This window comes from Pinus tabuliformis, chromosome X, assembly GCF_031772625.1.
Source record: "Pinus tabuliformis cultivar Carrire ecotype Pingquan chromosome X, CPIR1, whole genome shotgun sequence".
Classification (NCBI taxonomy): Eukaryota; Viridiplantae; Streptophyta; class Pinopsida; order Pinales; family Pinaceae; genus Pinus; species Pinus tabuliformis.
Window position 1 is genome coordinate 1,696,814,259 of NC_142308.1, and position 23,495 is coordinate 1,696,837,753.

Consider the following 23,495-nt stretch of genomic DNA (forward strand, 5'->3'; position numbering starts at 1 on the left):
CTCTCAAACTAGCCACAGGAATTGCTTCAAATTTTGAGTGTAGCTAAAGGAAACTACATCGCAGTGGTCTACGAACTCACACCTCAAGGTGACCTTTCTAAGGTGCTTCTAGGGTTAGGGTAGATTTTCGTGAAGGATGAAAGGAAATGGGTTAAGGTGGATCACCTAGGATTAAGGCTCGGTGCCTTGTCAATTGGGAGAAATGGAGTCAAGATTTACTTTGATGAGAGAACTTCGCTCTATCAAGGAGACCTATGTAGCTCTTGCTAACCGTAAAGAGGCGACAACTCGACCACAATAGGTATTTATACTTCATTTGGCAAAAGTTTGATGGAGATTCAAGGGTGCAATATGCATAATGAGCCTCTAGGACATTCATTCACATTATCTAGTTGCTAATGCATGCAATACTTCAATAAGACTAGTGTTTTCATGAATTCACATTAAAATAGGGCACATACAAGATCATGACAAGACATTCCATACATTAGGCATGTAACAATGTAACGATATAGCGTAAAATAACACTTACAAGATAATGCGAGTGTATCCATCCATCAAATTTGCAAATAGAAGCTCCAAGATAAGATTACGAAAATACAACACATCAAAATGCATCAAAAACTACCAATTTCATCCATCAATTGCAGGTTCAAATTATTTTACATGAGAAATCCCAATATAAATGATGATGACTTACAAAATGAATCTCTCCTTTATTTATATTAGCCTCTCACAAGTTTGAATGTTCTAACTAGCCTAACTAAGCCTCTAAAAATATTTTAATGTGCAGATAACAACCCTATTGGTGACAAGCCGACCAAATAGCTCAATAAGTGAAGAATAAGCCATTTAGTGCTAGCCAAAATGATATAATAACAGCCAAGAGGGCCATTGGAAGGCCCAAATGAGTCTTAAGTGCCATGATGAAGATGAGGGCTCCGAAAATGATAATCAAGGGGGTGGCCCCCTGATTTCCAAGCAAAAACATCATGTGGTGCTCCCAAGTGGTTGTGGGGCACAATCAAAGGTCTCATGGGTCTCAAGTGGCTCAATATCATGCCAATGCTCTGTTAATGTTTACTAGAAGATGAGACAAGCCCTCCCATGTGCTCTGGATGAGACAAAACCCCATCTGGGCCCTCGATTAGTTGCCAAGCGTTAGGTGCAAATGTGTGGTTGTCTGGGCAACATGGTCCAAGTGCATCATCAAGAAGCACATGGCGTGGCAATCAATGCTTTGCTATGGTGGAGGTCCATGTCTCTCAACGCTCACCCTATAATTGCCATTATGACTCTTTGGAGGGCTTGGACGCCTTATAGGGAGACCAAGTCCAAACAGAGACCCACTTGCAATCCTGTATAAGATCTAATGCGTCTCCTCACCTTTTAGTACAACAATCCATTAATGCAATTGAGTAAATAAGCTTGCTAGCCAGGGGCAAAAGTGTACACGTCATAGTGGCATGCCCTTCCAAATGGACTTTAGAGTGTACAGGTGCCACCAAGCTCAACAAGGGAGGTTATTAAATGACCATATTAGGTGGTTTCAACCTCTAAGGGAGTAACAGGGGAATGGTATACATCCGTCAAATGGTAGGTGTCACGTGAAATGATGGTGGAATGGAGTGGGGCAACAAGGAAGACTCCAAGCCACATGCCATGGTACAAGGGTGGCTATAATGAAGGTAGCCCACACATTGGGTGTATGAATGTAAGAGGGAGTAATCGTGGTACATGAGTTACCCTAGCCATTGTTTTTCCACCCTTCTTCATATGCCTTTTTCCTTCTATTGATTTTTATTTATTTTAACTGCTCAGGGCTTGAGGGGGATGTGAGCATGATTTGTATAATAAAGTAGTGATTATCCCCTTAAGGTTGGGCAGTTCATCCCCCACCAGGGTTTGGGACAATCATGGGTTCCTTAATGATGCAGGGGGCACTCATAGGGCCCGGGGAGCCAAGGTGATGGCCAGTGATAGGGGGTAGAGCTCATGTTTGGCTTTTTCCCACTCGCTAAATTTTTATGTCTTGGTCATCTTTTGCATTTTATGGTACATTTTTTGTTGTAAGGGCCCAAATTATGGTTTTATCTTTCTTTTTAGTTGCATCAACATCTGGGGCATCATTCCAAGCCCGACCCAAAGTGTGGACAAGGGGAGGGGGAGACCAACAACTTGTGGATTCAATCGACAAATGTGGACCTTGATGGGAAAAGTGTGGAAATGGCTTGTAATGAGCAGAGGGGAGTGAGATATGTGGTGTCAGGAGCGGGACCACACAACCACAATCCGGGTTTCCCATGTAGTGCCACTCTTAAAGCTAGTAGCCAATAGAGGAGATCCCACGAGACTAGGATACAAGATTAGCCACCAAGTTGGCACAAGGGAACAAGGGTACAATCCAAGGCCATTCTTTTCGCCGAATCACCCCACTAATCCATGTCCAAATGTATCCAAGAAAAAATGCATAAACACCAAATTACACAATGAAAAGCCATACCTTCGGGGTAGGGAGGCCCACCTTCAAACATATGATCATAACAGATGGGCGAGGTCACACAATGGCTAGCTCGGGTGGCAGAGAATGGTGGCACGTCAAGCTATCTTGTTGCTGTAAAGGGGCTGCTAGCTATTGGTTGAAGACAAATCTAGGAGAAAAATTCTCCTATAAGGGTCACTGATAGGTGGTGGGTATCTCTTTGTGTCGCAACATGTTTTTATGGCATCCTTTGATCGCCTATGCTTTTGTTAGTTCGTAAAATCAACATGAAATAAAATTTACTCTATAAAGCAAATTAAATTTAAATGCGCCTAATCTAGCATGATAACATAATATGAGACTAATTCCTAAAGCAAAAATCAATATGCAATGCATCCTACTCTAACATGCATATATAATACAATATCAAGTGCCTCAAGGGAAGTACTGTTTGAGGAGCTGCCCATTGACAGGGAGGGGAGTGGACTCTCCATTGAGAATTTTTGAATGTTAGAAATTTATACCAGCTACATTAAATATCTTATAGGGACCAACCCATAGACTGTCCAACTTGTGCATACCGAGCTTTTTTCTCCCATAAAAGAACAAGGTTTTCGACTTTATTTTTGACATGTTTATTAAAAGTGTTCTTCATTTTCTCATGGTTGCGGCCAAGCTGGTCAAGGGCTTTCCTTCTAATGTCATCAGCCTCGATGAGTTGGTCAATTCAGGCTTGTATGACATCTTGTTGGTCAGGAAAAGCCTTTAAGCTTTCAAGGGCTGACAACTTAGGTTCACATCGTAAACTAATTGAAACGGGCTATATCCTGTTGAGGCCTTTACGTTGGTACAATCGACCCACAAAGCGTACTTGATTTTGCTATCCCATTTTCATTTGTTTTTACCAACCATTCGCTTGATTATTTTTATGAGATTTTTATTGCTGGACTCAGCTTGGTCATTTCCTTGAGGGTAATAGTTAGATGAGTGTAACAAGATTATTCCATATTTTATTACACAAGATTTCAAGGCCATAAAATCAAATGCTTTTGCATTATCAGTCACAATCTTGGTGGGGACAACAATTTTGGTAATGATTCTTTCCTCAAGGAAATCCATGACCACTTTGATCGATCGCTTTCTTGGTAGGTATCGCCTCAACCCACTTGGTGAAGTAATAAGTGGCAATGACGTTCCATTTATGCCCATTGCTTGAATTATCCTTGAATTCACTGATGAAATCAAGACCCCATTGTTGAAAGGGTACATTCACAAAGACATTCTTTAGGGGCATAGCAGTATGTTGTTGTTTTCTAGCGAATAATGAGCATGGTTGGCATCGCTTGATAAAATTCAAAGTATCAACAAAAATATGTGGCCAATAATACATTGCCCTTAAGATTTTGTGTGCGGTAGTCTTGACAACGTAATGTCCTCCACAAAATCCAACATGGAATTCCTTTATTACATTTTTGGATTCTTCTTTACTTACACATCGGAGAATCCCTCTGTCAGGGGTCATCCAACAAAGGCCTTCTTCAGTCAAGCAATATTTGACTGCCTTCATTATAAGAGCTCTTCTTTTGTCATTGACCAGTTGAGGAGGGGCAGATAAGTCGCACAAGTAATAGATGATGTTGGAATAGCATTCATAATTCTCAAGTTCAATGGCGGTGGTGCATACTTACTCCTTCTCTCCTTCTTGGATAGCCTCACTATTACTTTCGGTCAACATTTCGGCCAAACCTTGGCCCTTGATGATCTTCTTAGGACAAATATCTAAGTCATACTCTTGTATTTTTGCCACCCATTCCCTCTTGATCTAAGGTAGTCAGTTTGTGACAACGCATCTTTCACAACAGGGTAAGGAACGCAGGCATATATTTTGTTGTGCCCCACATATGCTCTAATGTACTTGAGAGAGTTGACAAGGGCATAAGCTTGCTTTTTCAGTGATAGTATACTTTGTCTCAATATCCTGAAGAGGTTTGCTCATGAAGGCTATAGGTCGGTCATTTCCTTCACCATACTTTTGCATGAGTATGCCAACAATAATAACTTTAGAAGCAAATAAATAGATGATGAAGTTTTTAGCATAATCAAGATTAGCTAGGACAGGGGAAAAATCAATTCTTTCTTTGATTTCCTCGAAAGATCTATTCTTCACAATATCCCATGTATAGGAAACATCCTTTTTCAACAAGTCATTTATTGGTTTGACGATCTCTGCAAAGTTTGGTATGAATCTTCTTACGAAAGTGATCTTTCCAAAGAATGACCTTAAAGATCCTTTGTCCTTGGGGGGAGGTATCTTCTTGATTACTTCAATGCTCTATGGGTCAATACTAGTCCCTTCTTTAGATACAACATGTCTTAACAATTTTCCTTGTTCGACCCCGAAAATGGATTTGTTAGGGTTGAGAGATACGTTATAATGTCTACATTTCTCAAAAACCTTTCATAGATGCTTGCAATGATCCTTCCTCTCTTTGGATGCCATGGTTAAGTCATCTTGGTATATTTCCATGATTTTCCCTATAAGGTCCCTGAAAGCAAAATTTATGGCCCTTTGGAAAGTGGAACAAGTGTTGAGTAGTTCGAAGGGCATCGTAAGATACATAGAGGTCCCCCATGGAGTGGTGAACACAATTTTTAAATGATATTCCTCTTTTACAACAACTTGATTATATACGAAGAAACCATCCAAAAATGACATCATTTGGGAACCGATTATACTTTGTAGCAAGTTTTTTGTATTTGGCAATGTGTAATTCTCTTTTAGACACACTTGGTAAATATCCCTAAAGTCTATGCACATCCTAATGTTGCCAGTCTTCTTTCGGATAATCATGGGATTAAAAATCCAGGAGGAATGACGAACATGGGAAATGATACCTTCATTAACCATCTTTTGAAGTTCTTCTTTAACAAAGGGGGCAAGCTTAGGATTCATTCGTCTTAATTTTAGCCTCAGAGGGTTGGCCCCTTCTTTAAGAGGGATAATGTGTTGTATAATCTCCGAGCTATATGCTTTCAAATCATCATAAGACTAAGCAAAGACATCTTTGAATTCTCTTAGCAATCATTTAAGCTCATCCCTTTCTTCCTTAGCCAATGCCTTTCCAATCTTGATTATTTATGGGGAAGATGTAGTTCCTAGGTTAAGGTCCATAGTATTGGGTGAATTGTGATCTTCAGGTTTGGTTATATTGTGGTCATCCCTATTGAAGTGTTGCTCATTGACCAAATCCTCCTCTCAGTGTGTGATTCATCATGGTTTTGGAGGCAATTATTTATCTCCCCGTGTCACTTTTGAATACGGGCCAATGCTCAATGTAATCAGGAATGGAAGATCAGTATATGGTGTCTACGACACATATTTCCCAAATTAGAAATATTTTCATCAATGCATTTGGAATTTGATGCGGCCACAGCTAAAGCATCGACAATGTAGTTAAGGGATCGAGGGACAACTCAGAATGAAACCTCTTGGAAACCCTTAATCATATGAGTAACCCTTTCCCTGCGTGGTTTTAACCTTTCATGTTTGGTACTAAAACTCCCCCTTACTTGCAAGATAATTAGGTACGAATCACCTATTATGATCAATCGTTGAATTTGCCTTAATTGAGCAGCCAGAAGTCCCTAGTAAGAGAGCTTCATATTCAACCACGTTGTTAGTACACTCACACTGGAGTCTTAAGGAAAACACCATATAGGTTTCGGATGGGGATATGAGAACTTTAGAAACCCAAAAACTAGCCATTGAGTTTGCCCCATCAAAATACATTATCCAAATCCAAGAGGGCACATGGGTTTCAATGGGCTCATACTTGAATATTCTCCATTCACTGAACTCATAATCTTCCTCCCTCAATTCTTCACTAGATTCTCATGAGCAAGTGATCATAGGTATAGTAAACTCACGTTTAGATATCATAGCATAACAATTTTCTCCCATAGGATCATATATACTAGACTTGTTTTTGTTAGTGGTAATTTTTAGGCCTTGCACTAATTGCTTGGATAAAATCATTCCCCATGAGGGAGGGGTTTGTACAACGAGTATATTCATGATGATTTCATTTTAGGATGACATTAAAAACATAGTTTCTTCCCTTCTATTAACCCATGAACTTCAACTTCTTTAGACTCAATGATACATTTACTTGAATAAATCTGGATATCTAGAGTCCTAGCTCTTGCATAATTCTTAAGGGCATGAGGCTAGTTGGAGGTCTAGAATTAAGATACAATTCCTTAAGACAATCATTAATGTTTAAAGCAACATAAAGGGTCTTTTATACCTAAGGTAACTATGATGGGAGGTGTTGTCGCTCAAATTGTACAGGGGAATGCAACAACGCTCAGGGCAGGGGTTGTCACTTTGATCCTGACCCTCTTCGTTTAAGCTGTCTTCCAAAAACAAGCTAAGGGGGGTAGTGTTGAAGAAAGTGTAACTAGGTTCGGTCTTCATAATGACATGTAATTATGGCTGATGTAAATGATGAATTAAAGAAAACAAAATTATTATTGTAAACTTGCTTCATGGGTTTCATGAGCAAGTGATTTTAGAATAATAGGATTTGTCATTTAGAGTCTAGAATTAATGTCATGTATGAAGAGCTCTTCTTGAGCCTATGTTCAATGTATACAAGTCTATAGAAATGTCTAAAATCCCTCCAATGACGAGCACAATCCCTCTTGAAGAAGTCGGCCTCCAAACAAGATAAAAAGAAGTCATGTCGGCTCAGATAAAGAGACACAACAGTTCCCTCTGTCAAGTCGGCTTAATATGTGGGTCAAACTACTATAAATACCCAACTAGGGTATTTGCAAAAGGCAGGTGCATAACTCTGATTCCTTCGAAGTTTCAGAGGGCAGTGACAGGAAGGGTTCCGTATGCCACAGTGAGGTAACTTCATAAGTCTGTTCATGGTGCAGTGTATGGATATCTTTGTATTTTTCGGATGGCAGTCATAGGAAGGGTTTCGTATGCCACAATGAGGTAACTTTGGAAGTATGTCCATGGTGCAGTATATGGATATCTCTCTATCTTTTGGATGGGTTATCTGTGTATTTTTCGGAATGGGTACCACTGTCTCGACATACATTCTAAATGTAATTATAGTCTCGATGATCACTGTCTTGGCATACCTTCTAGACGTAGTCACAGTCTTGGCATATTTGAGATGAAGAGGATCTCGGTGATCCTACAATGACACACTCTGTCTCGACATACATTCTAGTCGCAGTCATGATCTCAGCATGGATGTAATTATGGTCTCAGAATAGACACAATCATGATCTTGATGGAGACATAGTTATTGGGTCATGATCTTGATAAAGATCTCAGTGCAACTCTCATATATGTATATATACATATCACTGTATAGGGATCTCGTTGTTATGGTGAAGATCTCGGTGAAGGTGCAGCAATAGTGCAACGGTAATGATTTTGGTGGTACAATAGTGATGGCCTCAAGTGTTGCAACAATGATGACTGTAGTATCAGTGATGATGATCTCAACAATAACAAAGAAGAGGATTGGTGTCTTGATCTTGGAGTGGCTAAATAGGTCAAGGGTCATGGTCTTGGTATTCGTCAATTAGAATCTCTATAACAAGAATTTTGTGTGGGTTTTCCTCTCAAAGAGTGAGAGGTTTTAGCCTTGGCAGAAAGTCAACATCTTGTGTTCTTGTCTCTTTTGTTTTGGTAACTATTTGATGTACTAAGAAGACACACTCTAATAATAACAAGAGAAGATTGTACTAATGAGAAAAAGTTAAAAGTACCTCAAAAATAGTTATCATGATGAGAAGAATTTTGATAACTTAATTTGCCCTAGATTCTTCCATAGGTAGTCCCTATGGATGAGATAATGGGTTCGGGGGACACAACTACATGTCATAGCAACTTGGTTAAGGAAAATTGGCAAGTTTGATTATTTAGCACAACTTGATTAAATTAAAGGATTTCTTAGGGTTATGAGACCAATGCCTTTACAAATTATTTACTTGCTCAATATAGATTAGAATCCAAGTTACTGGATGAATAATTGCTGTAGGATGCAAATCTTTCCTAAATGAAGTGCAAGTCCTAGAACTAAGTGAGATGCAAACTCTTAGTTACTTTTAGTTAAATGCCCTATCTAGGTGAATCTTTTTTCTCAATTGTTTTGAAGTTAGTCTCAAATGTAGGTTGTAGAGAGAATCCCACAAGGAGGAGGCTATAGCCTCATTAATGATACCTCCCGTGAGGTTCTAACCACCCAAGTGCCTTTGTTCCTGCAAGGGTTTGTCTGCAAGAGAACAAGTTAACCTTTGTTAACCACAAATGAGGGTTTGAACTTCACAAGTTGGGCGAGAAAGGTTGTCCTATCTTCTTACAACCAAGCTTATGCTTGGAGGTATGTTTTATTGATGCACTTATAGTCCTAAAATGATATGCTAGATATGAGTGATGGCTTTGAGATTATTAAATGATTTTTAAGTACTTCAAGTTAAATCACTTAAGATTCAATGCTTAACACAAGAGCGTAAATGAAGTATTTAGAGAGAAATTATAGGAACAATTTCAACTAAAGCAATGTGTAAGTAGACCACTTGATTTGTGAATCAAAGTGCTTCACTATAAACCAATTCAAAATTTATCCAATGAACTAATAATCCCAATAATACAAGTGCTCTAAATCAATATTGTAAAACTTTTTGAATCTACACATTAGAAACCCCTACTTCAATTATTGGTTTAACATCTCCTACACATACATACAAATCATGAATTGAAATACACTGAGACAATTACACAAGGGACACCATTATTTTTGGACAATTGTCCTCGGAAAAACCCAATTCGGGAAAGCTGATGCAACGTATAGAGGGTTTGTATTATTAAGCAGATTCTTGAATACAACTAGGGTGCCAGATATGGCTCACCCAACAGAGAAAAATCCTGGCAGAAGTACCTCTATCCAGAGACAGATATTTCGGCAAATTCAACAACTAGATGATCAAACCCCACAGATGACCTGGCTGTTCCCAGTGCTGGGCAGTGATGGTTGCTCCAAGCTCTGCGCTGGAACTGCGTCACCTCCTCTAGGAGCTGTGTCACCCCCACAGTGAGCCTCCCTTGCTCAGAAAGTCGATTTGCTGAACTGCTCCCTCTCTGCCCCACAGAATCTCCCTAGTGTTGCCTCTAAGGGCCTGCGTCAGCCCCTACGACTTCTACGTCACCTGCGTCAGCCCCTACGACCTTTGTGTCACCCTCTCTGGGATTGCACTCTCTCTGTTATGTATTCTTTGGCCTCACACTGAAGTTCCCTTGTCGAACTGCACCTCACTGCAACTCAAATCACTAGCTTGATTTTCTCAGCAAACCTCGCCCCAGAAAAATCGAACTCTTTGATCAATTTGGTGTATCTTCCACTGACCCTCAAACCTCCTCTTATACTTTTCTTGTTGATGAATCAACAGCCGTGATTGAATCTCTAATCAACGGCTAAGATTAAAACAACTTGATCCTTGTCATTTAGAACCTTCTCACCCATATTCTTATTAATACACATTAATATTTTTATTTTCCTAAGTTTAGACTTACGAACCCATTAAAAATATTAATTATTTTAATAACTCCTCATATGGGTGGAATTTCTCTAAACAATCTCTAGGTTCTAGAGATCTCACGTGTTCTAGCCCCTCCACAAAATTTCGGAGCTAGAGCACATCCGATGCTACCCAAAATCAACAAATATCTAATGGAAAGCAAGTAACACAAATCTATCAATGGATCCCTCACAACTTGATGCCAATTAGAAATCAAAGGAGACAATGAGCAATGCCAAAAATGAGACAATGAGCAATGCCAAAAATGAGACAAGAAGGCTTCAAACACAATTGGTAACTTCCAATACAGATTATTTAATTATAAGATTTGAATGAAGTCACCCTTAAGACCACAATATTGATTATTATTGAAATTTTACCTTAATGCTCCAAAGATGATGATGATATGAACTTAAAATATGATGCTCACAAGAGATTATAAGGTGATCTCATCAATTAGCAATCTCAATGACAACAATAAGGAGCGAGAGCAATCTTATGTCACGTTAGTAATTAGGAAAAATCAACTACTTTGAAATTTTGCTCTTTAACATGACAAATGCTCTAATACTCTTAAATGGTAACAAAAGAAAAAGAACAAGATACACTTACGCAATACCAAGAGAACTTTTAGAGCATTAACAATCATTCAAGCTTCTTAGATCAAGATATGCAAGTAGATTCACTTTTTAACAACGAGGTTGATTTTTCGAGCACAATTTCTTTAGACATTAGAGAGCACTTATTTGCAATCTTAAGATGCAAATAGAGGCAAAAGCAAAATTATGCCAATGATGCAATGCAAGGATTGACTAGCAAGAAGACAACACTCACTTTTCTTCACTATATTTTCACAAAATGAAAAGAAACCTTAGAGTAATCCAGTTAAATCACTTTGACAGTAGCTTAAGATAAGAGAAATGATGCGCTTCAAAACCGCAAAATGAATTGCTATGCATTTAGAGGCTCCTAAGATGCCCTTTTATCACTGTTATGACTTATACCAGAGTTATCAAGGCATGTATCAGACCTCATACACCATATGACAGTCCTTGAAAATCACTTAGAACACCATAAATGCAATGACATAAATATTTCTTATCACTTGAGATTAAATATGTGATGATTATTGGCTTATGTTAATGTGTTTTGTCTTGATTAGGATTTATATTTAAAGATTTTACCACTGTTACGGGATGACTTCAGATCTGATTTTAAAACAGTGAGGAAGAAAATAGGATTAGAGAGAAAACCCTTGGCCTAAGAGCCTAGATGGCTAGTTCAGTTCCTAAGGTGTCTTTAGACTTCACACAACTGCAACACCAATGTTAGATTGATAAACCTCAAACTAAGTGATTGATTAGCCTTTTGATGAGGACGACTAGCGCTTCTAGGGTTGGTTGATTGATTAGAGAACCTTTGAGCCCTTGAAAACTTCTTCAAACTAATGATGAGTTTGCAAAACAAATGTTAGCTTGAAAATCCAATGGATCAATGGCAAAATAATTATGGAAATCAACTCAAACCCTTGCCAAACTTACCATAAGCCTGCAACCACAAATATAAGTGGCAAAAGCAAGTGCCAAACTTAGAAACATGCCAAGAAATGACTGCGACTAAGGGGAAGAAGGCCAAATAGGCTTGTGGCTAGGGAAGGAAAGCCACCTAGGCATGTGGCCTAGGGCTACAAGCCCCCCTAGGGTTGCGACTCACAAGGAAAAGGACCTAGAGGCCTACGAATGCTAAGAAATAGGCCTTTAAGGCTTGCAGTTAGAGGGAAAAGCCCTCAGAAGGGTTGCGGCTAAGGAACGAGAGCTCTTAGGGGTTGTGGCCAGGCCAGAGTTCAAAACTCCACGACACCATTGCAATCACAAAAGTTTTAATTTTTGACCTCTAAAATCACTGCAAAAATGTCTCCAAGGGTTGCAACCTCCCTCTTTTAGCTAGACGTTGAGCGAATGTGACTTGGAAGAGCTAGATCTTACCCTCTACGACCTAAATCAACCTCCTCCTCTTGAACGAATGGCCCAAAATATGATCTTTGCTTCAAACACTTGAGCTATTTCTTGCACAAATGAGAAATAGAGAGCCCAAAATCCAATATGTACAAAAAAAACCCCCAAAAAAGGCCAAAAACCCCAATAGCTATAAAAAAAATTGGTTAGTTTAGAATACAAGGGTTAGTGGAGAAATAATTTACACAAAATATTACAATATTTACAAACTAAACTTACTCTTATTAGCACATTAAAACTTTATGGCACAAGTAAATAAATTTGAAAATAATGAGAAAATAATTTTTTAATTTTTTTCAAAGTCCTCTTGCATAAAATTTTCTTTAGATTAAGACTTGGACCCAAACAGGGGTGTGATCCCTTCACAGTCTGTGAACTCGGAGGCAAGTGCTGGAGCAACTTGAAACTCAATGCACTTCAAATGATAGATTATTAAACAAAAAGGGTTTGATTCACACAATAGATCTATAAGCCTTGAGATACCTGCCAGAATTCGCTAGATTTAGAGTGCTTATTGTAGCCCAACACCTATAAGGCGAGATACATCTACCAATAGATGTTTTTATTACTAACAATTGAAATATAATAATAAACATTATAGTTTAAAGCATATCAATAAAACATCCAGCACGTATCACAAATCAACAAGTGTGAGACACCTTGAATTGAACCCCAAAGACTTTTCATTGAGTGAAAAAAAAAACTAACAGAGCCCTACTCAGTACATCAAATAATTGTTACATCATCCTATGATGAAATGAGGAGATTCATAGCTTCCTTTTATAGAAAATGAGAGAAGAAAACCCCTCATAGTGGAAAATAATGGCTAGTTGGTTTGATTCTCATCAAAATAATCTCATTGATCGATCTTTAATTGAAATAACTTGATCTCCACTATTGATTGGATTTTTTTTGTTTTTTGTTTTGTTTGTCAAGTGGTTTGAGTTCATCAGAGATTATTGTTAATTTATGGTATGTTCTATGCTTAGAGCAGTTTACTTATCTTTCTTATTACTATCCACAGATTACATGTACATAAAGTAAAGTGCAGATAGAACATTAAACGATCGACAAAAAACAAGCCAAGACAAGAGACACAAGATGTGGCAGCTAGCCAGGGACAAACCCCAATAGGGGGAAACCCTTTGATCAATTTTTTTATTTTTTATTTTTTATTTTTATTTATTTATTTATTATTTTTTTTTATATTTATTTTTTATTTCTTATCTTCAATAATTCAGCAGAGAGAAATAGTACATAAATCTGATTTACATCAGCAACAACAAACTCTAGATCAACCCTAGACTAGGGCAAACAATATCTTGGAAATTGATCGTCGGATCAACTTGATTCCTTCACCAAAAAATGCGACCTTCCACAGAGAGTCAGGATCACCTATAATGCAGTTCTGAGAGGGAGACTGATGGTCAATGTTGGTCAAACTTTGGATCTGCAGTTGCAGCCCTAAATTTGCGCCCTTCCTTCTACACATGTGAGAGAAGAGTCTCTCTCTACGCAGTAGGAGAAGAGCCTCTTTTCTGCGCAGGAGAGAGAGAGAGAGATGTGATGAGATGAGTGTGTCCAAATGAGGAAAAGACCACCTGTATTTATACACAAGTGTTGATGATGAATAGATGCGTCTGTTGGGCTTCTGAGCCTACATGAGTCGCTGGTCGGCTTGATAATTATTCCATAATCAAAATAAATTCATATCTCCATAAATACTTGTCGGAATCATATGATTTTTAGATCAATCCTACACCTCTGGACGAGAGGAATCTAATAAAAATATTATCAGCCATGAATAAGATGACCCGCATGGAGTCTGGGCCTAGTTGCCAATTTTAACACTCCCTCTCAACTAGGGAGAACTCCATCTGCAATTCGTCTGTCCGTCGCTACTATTCATCCATGAAATGCACTGCCCTACACAGCTTGACCCCTGCTTTGCTCTGCGCTATTCTGCCTGCTCTGCTCTGTTCTGTTCTGCCCTGTTCTGATCTACTTTGCCCTGCTCTGCTTTGTCCGAATTATGAAGAAGAAGAAATGATCGAGGATGTATTATACCATCCTCCACTGACTCAAAGTCAGTCTTAGAGTGTGTACCACTGGTCCCAGACCAGTTCTCAACCGACCCGAAGTCAGTGTCATAGTGGGAACAACTCCTACCACTGGTCCCAGACCAGTATCATTGATCCCAGATCAATGAAGGTCACCCTAGCATAGGGAGTACAGTAGATACAACGATGCATCCATCGGTACTACTATGGTCCCTATCCTCATTTCCCTTCTCATTGATCAGATGAGAGGTACTTCCATGAGTCCCAGAGTGCATGGGTAGAATGCCTTGACAGGAGAACTAATCAATCTTGTCAACGAGAGAGCGAATCATCCTGTCCCACAAGAGAGCGAATCATCCTGTCCCACAAGAGAGCGAATCATCTTGTCCTACAAGAGAGTCCAGTGGATGCCACAGAGAACTAATCATCTTGGATCACAGGAGAGCGAATCATCTTGTTCCACAATCACCATGCAGAACACATCATCCAGGCCTCACAGGAGAGCGAATCATCTTGCTACACAATCGTCATGGACAACACATCATCCAGACCTTACAGGAGAACTAATCATCTTGCTACATAGTCACCACGGGGTGTCACAGGGAAAGTTTTGATTCTTTTACCCTGTACACGTAGACCACCAGGGGATGGTGAGTCACCTTGTGGTCATATGTCGCTCCAATAAGTACCCCGCGCCCCCCCAGAGCTCCCAAAGCTCAATATATCATACAAGACTCTCATAAGAGGGCCTTTGAATGACACCAAGTCGTTCTCAGAAAGTCAGGAATTTGACCTTCCCTAGGGGCTTTGTTAGAATGTCAGCGACCTGTTCATCTGTATCGATATGTTGGAGCCTTATTGCTCCTCGTTGCACCATATCTCGAATATAGTGGTACTTGATATCGATATGCTTGGAGCGATCATGAAATACAGGATTCTTTGACAAACGAATCCCACTCTGGTTGTCACATAGGATCACGGTGGTATCCAATGTAAATCCAAATAGTTCACTGAAGAGCTTTCACAACCAGACTGCCTCACAGGAGGCCATGCTAGCAACAATATAATCTACTTCGGCAGTGCTCAAAGCCATCGACTTCTGCTTTTTGCTCATCCAGGATATCGAAGCAGATCCCAAGGAGAAACAACACCCGGAAGTGCTCTTACGTCCACCACATTGCCTGCCCAATCAGCGTTAATGTATCCAAGTAGTCTCACATCTCTAGCAGTGTATCTCAACCCATAAGTAATTGTGCCACAAAGATATCTCAATAGATTCTTGGCACCAATCCAATGTATGTGGTGAGGTTCAACCATATGTTGACTTAATGTGTTCACTGCAAAGCATATATTTGGACGGGAGTTCACTAGGAACATTAATGCTCCGACGAGTTGCCGATACTCGGTGGCATTTCGTAAAACAGGTCCAGAAGCACTATCACTTAACTTTTTGAAGTCAAGCTCCATCGGGGTAGTTACGGGCTTGTAGTCCATACCGAATCTTTCCAATATCTTCACCACATATTTTCCTTGAGATAGGAAAATTTCCCTTGGCTTCTGCCAAACTTCAAGTCCTAGGAAATAGTGCATCAGTCCTAGGTCCTTCATTTCAAATTCAGAAGCCAACTCCCTCTTACATTTGTGAATGAGAGGGTCTGCACCTGTTAGGAAGAGGTCGTCCACATATAGCACCAGTATGAGAGGTTTGTCATCTTCAACCTTAAAGTAAAGGTTAGGATCGGCTTCACTGCTAGTGAATCCCAACTTCCTCAAGTAGCTATCGATCCTCTCATACGATGCTCGGGGTGCTTGCTTCAGCCCATGAGAGCCTTCTTCAACCTGCATACGTGAGATTTTTGATCATAAATCTCAAATCCTTCAGATTGCTCCACGTAGACCTCTTCTTTGATCGAACCATGCAAGAACGTGATCTTGACATCCATCTGATGTAGGTTCCATCCTTGTGAAGCCGCAAGGGCTATGATCGAGCAGATGGTGGTATATTTGGCAACATTTGCAAATATCTCGTCACAGTCTATACCTTCCTTCTAAGAGAAGCCACGAGCGGCAAAACGAGCCTTATACTTTTCCGTACTTCCATCTGCTGCATGATTTATCTTGTAAAGCCATTTAGAAGTGACAACTGTCTTGTCCTGGGGTTTGGGAACTACTTCCCAGACATCATTCTTCATAATAGACTCATATTCTTCGGTCATAGCATCCTTCCATATTTGATGCTTGATAGCATCTGAGAATGATGAAGGCTCATTTTGTATGATCGTGCTCATGATGGTTAGGTATCCCTGATACCTGTTAGGTTTCTTACTTTCACGGAAGGTTCCTTGGGGTGCAGTGTGTCCTTCAGCATCATCGAGTAGCCCCCTAAGCCAAGAGGGCCTCTTCCTAGAAGAGGAAGGCTCGGGTGGATCAATAGGATCCATGGGTTCATCCACATCGGGCATTGTTACATCATCTTTTTCTTTTGGTTCCCTGGTGTCAGCGTCTTGAGAGCTCCTTAAAGTAGGAAGATTGTTCACCTTGTTGAGAGCCATATCTTCGTCAAAGGTGACATCATGACTAATCACGACTTCCCTTTGACTGGCTACATAGATTCTATAGCCCTTAGTATTTTCACCATAGCCCACGAAGATTCCTTTCTTTCCAGATGCACCCAATTTATTCCTTTTTTCTTTCGGCACATGAAAATATACAGGGCTTCCAAAAATTATAAAATGAGATACGTCAGGTTTCTTACCGGTGAACATTTCTTCAGGAGTCTTGGAGCCCAATGCTTGATGAGGGCATTGGTTTTCTACATATACGGCGGTGTTTGCAGCTTCGGCCCATGGAAACTTCGAAGTCTTTGATCATGGAGCATGGCACGAACAACTTCCACAATCGTACGGTTCTTCCTTTCCGCCACACCATTCTGTTCAGGAGTATATGGTGTAGTAGTCTCCCTCTTAATGCCAACCTCTTTACAAAAGTCATGAAACTCGTTAGATTCATATTCAGTCCCATTATCAGTCTTTAAGATTTTGATCTTCTTTTCGGTTTGATTCTCGATTAAGGCTTTGAAGTGTTGAAATCAAGATAACACTTTATCCTTCTTTTTCAAGAAGTATATCCAAGTCTATCGAGAATAGTCATCTGTAAAAGTAAGGTAATATGAATATCTTCCCAAGGAGTTCATAGGCATCATACCAGATATGTCTGAGTGAACCGACTGTAATATATCAGAGGTCTTGCTTTGGCTTGAGGGGAATGGTCCCCTTTTGAGCTTTCCTTCGGCACATCCCAGACATACACCTTCTTTCTCTACTCGGAATTCGGGCATCCCTGTCACCATTTGTCTTACATCGGGTAGAGCTTTATAATGAAGGTGGGCAAACCTCCGATGCCAAAGTTCGGACTGAAGAGATGTGTCACAAGACATGACACCTAGCAGACTTCCACCGACCTGATATAATGAATCAACATGAAACCCAAGTGTAAAGGCATCTCTAACATTGTTTTTCCATACACGTACCTTGCCATCCTGAAGGTCACCTTGTAGCCTTTGTCTTCCATTGCCGAGATGGACACCAGGTTCTTTTTGAGGTTAGGTACATATAATACATCCTGTAAGTGGATCATATTACCTTCATTCAATTTGAGAGAGACACTGCCTACACCTTTCACGAAATATTTCATATGATCTCCAAGGACAATTTCCAGGTTAGTTTCTTTCTCTATCAGATTATGGAGAACTTCTTTGTAACCAGTGAAGTGCCTTGAGGCACCACTATCAATAAGCCAATTTCCCAGTGAGTCCGGAGGAGCAGAGGTAGATAGAGCAACTGGTAGATAATATTCATCCTGTTTATTGTCAACAATGTTAGATTCATACCTGGAATTTCTAGCCTTCTTGAATGGTTGTCCTCTTCCTAGATTTCCAGCACTCCTTTTATCTCTGCTATTAGATTTGCCATTCCTTTGATTGCCATGAGAGGGATTTTGATCGTCGTCCTAGCGAGAGTTCCTTCTATCTGGGCATTGCTTTGCATAGTGACCTGCTTTATCGCAAATGTAACATCGCCCTTTTCTTCCCCCCTTTGGTCCAGCCTTTCTTTTTGATTTAGTCCCAAAATTATTTCTTTTCTTAGCATGAGAAGAAAAGGCAGCAGGAGGCCCTTTAGGCATGGGCATTTCTTGCTCTTCTATCCTTGTTTGTTCTTGAATGCATCTTGCCATTAATTCCTCGAAACCAGGAATTACATTATTGTTGAGAAGAGTAGCCCTGAACACTTAACATTCGGATGGTAATCCTCCAAGGGTTGAGAGTGCCATTTCCCTATCTGTAATAATTTCTCCAATAAATAGGAGATCGTTCTTGATCTCGGTGATTCTTAAGAAATATGCTTGCATGCTCTCATCTTTGCCCTTCTTGATTTCCTTCAGCTTATCTCTAAGAAACAAAACTTGATTTGCATCATTAACTTTAAATAGACTCACCAGTCTATCGTAGATTTCCTTGGAGGTGTTCAGGTCGGAGATGTAGGCCACCAAGTGCTTGTCGATAGAGTCCCAAATGATCTTCTTTGTTTTGACTTCACCGGTTTTCCATTTGTTCTTGGCAGCAGTGGGTGCATTTGATGGGGGCTCAACAATATTGCCTCTCACATGGTCCAGCACTCCTTGATCTTCTAAGGTTAGATCGAGAGACATCTTCCATCCGTGATAGTCAGACTTCTCACAGCGCTTGTCTTCGATAGGGAAGAGTGTTGAGGACCCCATAGTTCTTTTAGGATAGCCTTGCCAATCTTCTCTTCGGTGATTGCTCTTGCTCTTGCTCGGGCTTTGTCTTCACCTCAGCTCTGATACCATGTTAATTTATGGTATGTTCTATGCTTAGAGCAGTTTACTTATCTTTCTTATTATTGTCCACAGATTAGCAATCACCTATACATAAAGTAAAGTGCAGATAGAACATTAAATGATCAACAAAAAACAAGCCAAGACAAGAGACACAAGATGTGGCAGCTAGCCAGGGACAAACCCCGATATGGGGAAACCCTTTGATCAAATCTTCTTTTATCTTCAATAATTCAGCAGAGAGAAATAGTACATAAATCTGATTTACATCAGCAGCATCAAATCCTAGGTCAGCCCTAAACTAGGGCAGGCAATATCTTGCAAATCGATCGTTGGATCGGCTTGATTCCTTCACCAAAAAATGCAGCCTTCCACAGAGAGTCAGGATCACCTACAACGCAGTTCTGAGAGGGAGACTGATGGTCAACGCTGATCAAACTTTGGATCTGCAGTTGCAGCCCTAAATTTGCGCCCTTCCTTCTACACGTGTGAGAGAAGAGTCTCTCTCTACGCAGTAGGAGAAGAGTCTCTTTTCTGCGCAGGAGAGAGAGAGAGAGATGTGATGAGATGAGTGTGTCCAAATGAGGAAAAGACCACCTGTATTTATACACAAGTGTTGATGATGAATAGATGCGTCTGTTGGGCTTCTGAGCCTACATGAGTCGCTGGTCGGCTTGATAATTATTCCATAATCAAAATAAATTCATATCTCCATAAATACTTATCGGAATCGGATGATTTTTAGATAAATCCTACACCTCTCAACGAGAGGAATCTAATAAAAATATTATCGGCCATGAATAATATGACCCACATGGAGTTTGGGCCTAGTTGTCAATTTTAACAATTACACCATGCTTGACTTGTGGCTTGAGAAAACGCGATCCAGGGGCATCTAAGCCATCAAATTCACCCGAGGATCACACTCGGCCTGGGCCACACTAGCCTTTAACATGACTGGATTTTTGCCCATGAAGTTTCGAATTAGTGACCTTCACATCACGGAGTGACTTAACAGTACACCACATCACCGCCTATTCTACGCCCTGTGGGCAATTGGATTTTTATTTTTTATTTTGAGGAAAATTTCGAATTTCTCTTAAAAACCCTTTTTTATTAATTCAAAAAATAATATTTAGGACTAATATCCTCAAAAAATTCATTGTGACATACCCACCAAGGTCCAATGGGTCAATTTATCTTAAAATATCCATTTTTCCCTTGGTGGAGGATCTCCAAAATTTAATTCTTTTTTGATTCACTAATTTTCAGAGATTTCCACTTGGAGAGAATGTAATTTCTCTCAAATTATTTTTTGACTCAAATAATTAATTTAATAGCTAATTATTTCTTTTTATTTTTGCTAGAAAAATTAATTAAAAGACTCAAGAGGAGAATAAATATTTTTCAACCCTCCAAGTGTGTTTATAATAAAATAATTTAGTCATGGTGTCTAAATATGAATAACCATTCACTAAATTATTCCTAAACACACTTTTACATCAAATATTACATTATCAACCATAGAAGGGGAAATACCCATTGACACAGACTCTCAAGACTTTACCCAATTCTGCGACAAAACAGATGATCTAGTATGAAAAATATATAGACTCGATAAAGACTAAGACTCACCTAAGAAATTGTCAAAGAATTCCACCCTAGCTTTGGGGTATATCTGAGAGAAAACTCTGCGGATTATCTGTGTTTACAAATACACATAATTTGGGGAGGTTAAACAACTCCCTAGGATGAAACTCTTTGAGAAGAATCAGAGGCTTACCTAGGTGTTATTACATGGCTTAATAGTCATAGTAGAATCATTTACAACATAAAAGCGAAAATTGGGTTTACAATGATAAAATTGATGCTGAATGATGACAATGATCTTTGAAAAAATTTGTCCACTGCTTTGTACTCTCTGCTTCTCAGACTGTTGACATGTACATGGTCAACACGAGGATCTACCTCTACAATCTTGGGAGGTTATTCCTTGTGCCTTTTCTTTTTAAACTAGTTGGTTTTTGGCAAACACAAAGTCTTCACTAGGAGATGGTTCATTCTCTTTTATAGGGGTGTCTTGATCATCTAATTTCACAATATTAACGGATGATTCCTTCATGGCTTGATCAAGATCAAAGGTGATATTTTGGGCTTGAGAATGATCAATGGGCTTCTTGTTCCTAACATCAAATGCTAACTTCCCATTAAAGGCATTAAAGTAGACCGTGAGAACTACCTTGTTTGGGGGTCTTAGTTCTTTGGGAATCAAGTGTACAAGGGTGTTAAATGTTTGATTGAATTCTTTAACATGTTCTTCTTTTTCTCTTTTACTAGAGAGGAAGCTTTTGTACAACTCAACAACATCCCGTTTCTTTGAACCATCTTCTTTTGAACTTAGTGACAAAGTCATTCCAAGATGAAATAGAGAAAGCACCTAAGGATTGGAACCATGGAACCATATACTAGCATCCACAAAATTTTCCAACAAACATGCTTATGTGCTCATCTTTTTTATACTTTGGGTTACTTACATGGAACTCGAAATGTGTGAGATGCTGGAGATTTTATCAATCTATAGTTTGCAAATAATTTCTTTAAAATGACTACGAAACAGATCGGTATATCTAGCCCATGTTACTCTATTGGGTTCTTGTTTTGGCTCTAGTCATGCTAATAAACTGTTGCTTATATAATATATGTTTTGATATGCACACATCTTGTTCTTGATCATTTGGCCAGAGATAATGTCTGACAATCTTGGACCTCTTTTGACTAGATATGAATGATAAAGTCATTTGATTAACCAGGTTTTGAAGTTTCACAGTGCTGCATGGTGAAGATTACTTAAAATTTGACTATATGGTATCTGACCTCAGCCGTAGAATAGATGCCATCTGCACTGCAGAGTTATTCACAACTTCACTTATTGAATTATCACTATTGTTGGTTCTATATTTTGACCAAGTCAGTATGCCTTCTATACTTGCTGTTTGAACATGCTTGTGATCATAATCTCATGGGTCAATCTTTTGGTTTCTTTGAAATTGATGTCTTTTTTATATTAGCAGGTTTGAATTCTGATGTTAATTTCTGCAATACTATGTGAACTAACCTACATGGAAAAATACTGTCTGAACTAATCTGATTGAAAAATAAATGGTTGCAGTTAATGTTTGTTTCAACTCACACTGCTGCAGTGTGCTTTGTTGTCTTTTTCCGGTTATATTTTCTCAATTTGATAATATTATATGGTTTTCTATATGCTTATGACCTCATGTTTGCAGCCGCGAAGAGGATGTTTTGAGATTCGTGATGGAGAAGGAAACATATTCCTCTCTCTTCAGGTACTGTTTGCAATAGCGTGAACTTAATATTGTGCTTCCAAATTAATCTTTTGAGGCCTACTATTTTGACTCTCAAATTTTCATCTATTGCTCAAATCATTTTGTTAATAGTAGGTCTTTTGATATCTTTTCTCATGGAAGAGAGAAATCACATTGTGTTAGGACTTCAATATGGGAAGATTTTAATACGAAAGTAATAAACGTTGGAATTTCTCCATGGCCAGTAACTGTTTTGGAACGAATGGTTAAGCTATTGTAGGCTATAATTTTCCATGTAAGCTTCGGAGTTTAATAATGTGGTGTGGACTTTGCAGGATATGCCGAGGCCTTTCACCAAACTAAAACAGTGGGATTTGGATGGAACGATATCAGAGATAATTGAAAAGATAAAATGATGGCAGTTAGCCTTGGTTCTGTTTTCAGGTTATCTATTTTGTAATGTAGGAGGTACAACGAAATATTTATCTGCCATGGGGGCACATTTTGAAACCTCGGTTACCAACTATTTTGTAAATGTTGTGTATGGCACAACGTGAATATATGTTGTTTATATCGAATACCAAGCTAAATATCAATCAAACAATTGCAAAAGTGAATTTTTATGACGGTTAAACAAGGAAGTCTTGATGCGAATTTTTATTTTGCTCGAAAATAGTTCGTTGCATGAAGGGCTCCAAAAGCAATTCTCTTAGATTTGTTTTAAAATTTTTTACACGAAGTTCCTCTCAATGCAAAGTATTTTGCACATTTAATTAGTTTCGTATTGTTTGAGAGTAAGGATTCAATTTTAGGTTGTGGTTAGGTGAATACCAGGTTCTGCCAAACTGAATAATATTTATTTTGCTATATGTTATCATGCAGCTATGTTAACTTAGATTACATTGGGTGCAATGGAATATATATATATATATATATATATTCTCATTTTGATTTTGTGCCATAATTCATGAGTGCCATAATTCATAAGGTTTCAAAATAATAATTTTGATTATTACTTATTTATACAATTTTTTTCGTGGGTTTAAAATTATGGTATTATATATGTTAAATTGTTGAGATAAACGTTTTTGTTTAACATGAATGTTTTAATAAAAAATTGGTTCGCAAACCGTGTCAAGGTATACTAATGATC

At 38.9% G+C, this 23,495-nt stretch overlaps 1 protein-coding gene across 1 annotated transcript in view; it reads left to right on the top strand.

Annotated features, from left to right (window-relative positions):
* LOC149146540 (uncharacterized) overlaps positions 1-23,054 on the top strand; it is a 108,089-nt gene extending 85,035 nt beyond the window's left edge. Inside the window, exons 3-4 of the mRNA XM_089449359.1 lie at positions 22,304-22,363; positions 22,678-23,054. Coding sequence (XP_089305485.1) covers positions 22,304-22,363; positions 22,678-22,758 — 141 coding nt within the window. The 3' untranslated portion in view covers positions 22,759-23,054. The remainder of the gene's footprint in view (positions 1-22,303; positions 22,364-22,677) is intronic.
* Positions 23,055-23,495: the final 441 nt, after the last annotated feature.